General features: G+C 35.0%; 1 protein-coding gene across 1 annotated transcript; it reads left to right on the top strand.

Moving 5' to 3' along the window:
- The first annotated feature begins 332 nt into the window (after nucleotides 1-332).
- LOC141721158 (preprotein translocase subunit SCY1, chloroplastic) lies at nucleotides 333-5,920 on the top strand. The gene is made up of 8 exons (XM_074523923.1): nucleotides 333-631; nucleotides 1,441-1,583; nucleotides 1,696-2,081; nucleotides 3,179-3,478; nucleotides 3,562-3,651; nucleotides 4,332-4,455; nucleotides 5,184-5,347; nucleotides 5,469-5,920. Exons 1-8 carry the CDS (start codon nucleotides 453-455, stop codon nucleotides 5,691-5,693), a joined length of 1,611 nt encoding a protein of 536 aa, XP_074380024.1. The 5' UTR covers nucleotides 333-452; the 3' UTR covers nucleotides 5,694-5,920.
- The last annotated feature ends 80 nt before the right edge of the window (nucleotides 5,921-6,000 follow it).

Below are 6,000 nucleotides of genomic sequence, written 5' to 3'. Positions count from 1 at the left end.
TAATAAAAATAATTTAAACATATAAAATTTAAAAATTTACTATATACACTTAGTACATATTAAAAAAAAACTGTCTTAACAATACGCTAAAAAGGTTGTGTTAAAGTATTAGAGCTCTTATCCACTTTGATCGGGGCTTAACGGAAGAACATGTATTATTTTCGATTAACTTAATTTAATTGTAATATTATTTAGAAAATTTTAGTAACTTTCTTTTTTTTTTGTAATTTTAAATTTTAAATTATAAACAAAATTTTAAAGTCAAACCGGCTGCAAGCGCACGTTAGACATTTTCAATTAAAATTATTGTATAGGAAATTTGGTTGGAGAGTGGGTGCAGTAAAGATTTGGGGATTATTAAACTGTGGCCAGGATGAGGAGTGTCAAGTGTGGCATGAAGCCAATGTCTTGAGAGTTACATACACAAAAGTGTACAACTATAACAACTGAAAATGTTGATAACTGCAAGAGATGTGTGTTCTTGGTCCAAGTTTAGTACTTTCACAACTCCTAAACACCACTATAATTACAAGTACAACTCTCCAAAGTTGCCTAGATATTATTCTACCTCTATTTGCAGAAGCAGCCTCTCTCTCAACCCAAAACCCAATTCTGACCTCCATTCTAACAGGTGTCCATTTCATTTTCTTGATTTTTAGTTGGTTATTTTGGGTCTTTTTAATGGGTTTTTAATTATGGTGTATGCTAGTTATGATTGTAGTTAGATGTGTTATATAGTGATAGATAAGTATTTGTATATTTAACAACTTGTTAAAAGATAAGAGAAAGAAGATTAGAATGCTCGCAAGACTTTCTTGGTGTAAATATTGGATTTTTATGCATTTTTTGTGGCTCATTTTTTAAGTTTAGTTGTCAAGCTCATAAATTTTCTTGATTTTTCTAAAGGGTTTTCAACTTCTCCCTGTTGTGATTTTGGGTATACATGAAATTATACTTATGATTCGAGTTAGATATCATCCAAAACTTTGGTAGTGATAGACTGCGTAAGTATTTGATGACTGTATAGTTAGTTGAAAAATGAGAAAATGCTTTAGCCAAATGAATATGAAAAACTACCTATTATATGAATGTGGGTTATTTTTATTTCGATTCTCTGCAAGGTTTTTTGAAGTTTGTTCGGAGGAGAGGGTGACGATTCAAACAATCAACCTCATGATCTTGCAATGGGGGTGGGGCAAGGGAGTGGTTTAAAAGCTTTTGCCACTAGGCTATCCAGAATCGATAAAAGTATCGTTTTTAAGCTGTAGTTATCAAGCTAAATTTTTTAATAATTCTTGTCTGCCCGAAGGCCCCTATGTTAATACTGATTGTATAATTCTTGTCTTAACAAACAAAGGTCATGTTTGAGCTTTAGTAAGCCAGCCAAGGTTCTGAAGTTGCCATATCTCCTATGTTAATACTGATTGTATAATTTTTCAGTTGCAAGACAGCTGTTTTTGATACCTTGGGCATCAGTTCAGACAAGTCATTTAATCTAAATTCTGCCTGGGATAGTTTTATAGGCTTGTTTGAGAGTTCCTCAGGTACAAAAAGGGACAAACCTTTACCTAGAGGAGTAGCAGGTTTGCTTCTAACTTATGCACATTCTTCTGCATAACTTTATATCTATTATCTATATGCTTAGTCATTCATATGGCTCTTTAATATTTGATTTTCGTTTTATGACATTGGCAGCTGCAATTGAAGATACTAGTATCGATTTTGGTGACTTCTTTAAAGGACCATTGCCCGGAAAGTTCCTTAAGCTGTTAGGTTTCTTGGCCCTTTCTCGACTTGGAATATATATACCTCTAGGTGGAGTAAATAGGGAGGCTTTCACTGGGAGTTTAGATCAGAACAGCATCTTAAGCACCTTGGATTCATTTTCTGGAGGAGGCATTGGACGTCTTGGGATATGCTCTCTTGGTATTGTACCTTTCATTAATGCGTCGATTGTGTTTCAGCTTCTAACTCAACTCTACCCTAAGCTGCAAGATCTTCAAAAAAGAGAAGGTGAAGCTGGAAGGAAGAAGATACTTCAATACACTCGCTATGCTTCTGTTGGATTTGCCATAGTACAGGTATGGACTTCTCTTTATTGTCGCTGTGCCTGTTAAGATGTTGAACTGTTTTGCTCAATCTTTATTCTTTTTGAAAAATCACTCAACATATTCTGTGTGAAGCTATATTTATCTTTGATGTAAGGCCTGTCTGTTTTGTCAGGCTTGCTCAACGAGAAACTATGATTGTGTTATTACATGCAGTTTTTTTTTTTAATTTTGATACCTATAGCAGTATGGAAAGTGTGAACTTCTACTCAGAGAAACCTTTAAACTGCAATGTTATTCCATCACCATATTATCTGAATGGATGCTGCGTTTGATGGCTTAATTAAGCTTAAAATGTTTTGATGTTCTGCTTAAAGTATCCGACATGTCTTATCTAATGCGATATAACCCTTGCTGGATTTAAAGCTCAAGATTAGTAACAAGAAATTGAATCTAAAAACTGACAGTTAAGCCCGGAGCTTGCTAATACCAAATATGTGATAAATGTATTCATTTTCATCAACATTCTTATTTCTTACTCTCTCTGTCCCATTCATTTCTATACATTTTCCTTTTTTGGATGTCCCATTCAATTTTATACATTTCAAACTTACCAAAAATAGTAAGAATTTAAGAATATAAAAATCAACCACATCCACTACTTTCTCCTACTACACTCAATTTATTCATTAAATATTGATTGGTCCCACCACTTTATCCAACTTCATACTTTTTCTAATTAAATTACACTTTTTCTTTCTCTTTCATCCCACTACCTTACCAAAACTAATATTATTTTAATGAATTTCGTGTCCTCCGTGCCCAAACCATTTGTATAGAAACGGTTGGGACGGAGGGAGTAGTTGTTTAGAATTGAACTGTGGGGTTTAAGGTTAGGACTATTTTAAATTAAGCTTTTTGATCATGACCCATTGCTGATAGTAGTTTAAGTTGTTGCATAAATGCTTAGGGCTGTGAATGCTTGTATAAACTGTCAGGCTATTTATATATTTAGACGAATGATAATTGTAGCCTCGACGCATGAATTGAAATAATGTAGTAATATCGATATCCATAGACATGAACAGCAGGTACTATCGAGTTTACGTCACACGTTAAGTTTTGTGCAGGCAATTGGCCAAGTACTCTACCTCCGACCTTATGCAAATGACTTCAGTACCCAGTGGGTTCTATCCTCAGTTATCTTATTAACACTTGGATCAGTTGGTACAACGTATATAGGCGAACGGATCACTGACTTGAAACTTGGAAATGGAACATCTCTTCTGATCTTTACAAGCATTATATCCTATCTGCCAGCGTCTTTTGGTAGAACAGTTGCACAGGCATTTCAGGACGGCAACTACACCGGACTCATCACTATTGTTATCTCTTTCGTGTTGCTAGTACTTAGCATTGTTTATGTTCAGGTAAGCAGTGATTATTGCTATATTTGAAGCTGATTGATATTTTAAAACAGAAAATTTACAATGCTCTCAACAAAGGGTCTCAGGAAGCAGAAAGGAAAATTCCGCTTAATTATGCTTCAAGGTACACTAGCAAAGCAGGCGGGCTTCAAAAATCTGCGTACCTCCCATTTAAGGTTCGATACTTGGTTTTGATGCTATTTTCATCTGCATAATATTTGTAATAGCTTCTAGAAGTAAATGAGCTTGGAGCTCTTCTAATTAACACCATTAAGCATCAAAAAGGAAATTTTTATTGGGCTATGTACGCAGTTTTTCATAGGACAGTGTTTGTTGCGGTAAATAAGTACCTATGGCACGGAAAGACGAGGAAGAAAAATAATTGATGTATCAAACAATCATTGGTATACTTAATGCGTAATATGAACAATTTGAAATCAAATCTGGCTAAACAAAACCTATCAAACAGCCATGCTTTTAGAGTTTTGTCTCTGCCACCACCATTGGAAAAAAGAGAGTAAGATACGAACTCCCGCTATCTGGGTTATAAGCATCCCCTTTGCCTAGGTTGCATGTTGCATCAGGCTCCAGTTTTTCGCATATCAAGTGTACTGATTCCGTGTTTAACAATAGAAATTTTTGTGATTTAATAATTAACCCTCAGGTTCTGATAATTATGAGGTTAAATTATGATACTCGAAAAAAAACAGGAAGTTTCTTATAATCTACTGTGCAGAAATAAGTAAAAAGAAATTTTCTACTTCCGTTGCTACTCATCTATGTTTCAAGTGACCTTTAGAGTTAATGTTCGTGCTTTATAACTTTATTGGTTATATTAACGATATCTGTTGACCAGGTGAATAGTTCAGGAGTGATGCCAATTATATTTTCTACATCATCTTTAGCACTACCGGGTACGCTAGCACGATTCACCGGCTTGAGTGCGCTAAAAAATGCTGCATTGGCTCTAAACCCAGGGGGTAAGAACCATGTTGAAACCTAATTTTGATTAGTGGACAAAGTTCTCGAGTTTAATCACAATCGCTAATACAGGGCGTCTCAGTAATGTTTTTGTTGGCCAATATTGTACATTCTGGCTATTGCTCATTGTCTATAATAGAGTATTAGTGGTGTCTTTCTTTCCAATCCTTAATTACAACAATATAACAATTTAAGATCAGGGATGAGAGGAGTGGTTGAAAAGGAACATTTTAGGAGTGGTTAAGAAAGAACTTGTGCGAAGAAAATGAAGACTTTGAATGTAGAAGATATTGGAACTCTAATGTAGTAACCACTAATTTTATTCTTGTAGGATTGAAAGTCCTGTAAACTGTTACTTCCTTATAACAATTTGAAAATGGTTGTGGTTTAAAGGTTTGCATTGACAAGTAACCTGTATTCTAGTTATCAATATATATAGATATATAGATGATAAGTCATGTCATATCTGCGTCATTTTGATTAATTGATTCTAAGCTAAAGAAATAGAAACAATTTACTTGCTGCTTTTTGAGTTGCCGCATTTGTATGTGGGTGGCAGCGCCAGTACGTGGCACCTCTATTTAATATGCGTTATCACTTGCCCAAAATGGGAAAAAAATACGCAAGCCCATATTAGTTGTTTGTTTGATTTAGCTGGATTAGAAGCATATCATGTTTCTATATGTTCTCTCTTTAAAAGAAAGACGTTTGACCGTATTATCTACAGGTTCTTTATATGTCCCAACGAACATCGTGTTAATAGCCTTCTTCAACTACTACTACACTTTCCTGCAATTGGACCCTGATGATGTGAGTGATCAATTAAAGCGCCAGGGTGCCTCAATCCCACTTGTACGGCCTGGTAAAAGTACGGCGACATACATTAAGACGGTAATTCCCTGTTCTGATAATTACTCATCACCGGCAATTTTTCTTTTCATTTTGTTTCTAATAATCACTCAGCCCAAAATAAATTTCTAAGGTAATTTTACGAACTTGTGCACTCATATAGGTTCTAAGTCGAATATCAGTTCTGGGTTCTGCTTTTCTGGCGATTCTCGCTGGCGGCCCTGCGCTGATTGAGCAAACTACACACCTGACTGCTTTTAGAGGGTTTGCTGGCACATCAGTTCTCATTCTTGTTGGTTGTGCTACAGATACAGCAAGAAAAGTTCAAGCTGAGATAATATCACAGAAGTATAAGAATATAGAGTTTTATGACATTGAGAAATATTAGCTCCTGAAAGTCAAATTTAAACATGGAGATCTAATGGCGCAGATAATAGCTCTTTCATGTATGTTAATGTTGTACCTCTACCATAGATATCTCTTAGTACTTGTTCTTTTTACAGATGAAATACACCTCATTGGTGTAAGCAATTCAGTAGTGAAGGATAGGCTGAATACTTGTAAACAGTTGCAATTCTCCTTTATATGGTTTAAGAGTTAAGATTTGTAAGTAAAGCAGTTGTAAATCATAGGAGTGCGTGGTTAAAGGTCCCTACCACAAAAATTACAATTTTGGTCAAAAATCAAAATAACAC

The sequence above is a fragment of the Apium graveolens genome, chromosome 4 (genome assembly GCF_009905375.1).
Source record: "Apium graveolens cultivar Ventura chromosome 4, ASM990537v1, whole genome shotgun sequence".
In the NCBI taxonomy this organism is placed as follows: domain Eukaryota; kingdom Viridiplantae; phylum Streptophyta; class Magnoliopsida; order Apiales; family Apiaceae; genus Apium; species Apium graveolens.
This window is presented reverse-complemented; position numbering and strand designations above follow the sequence as displayed.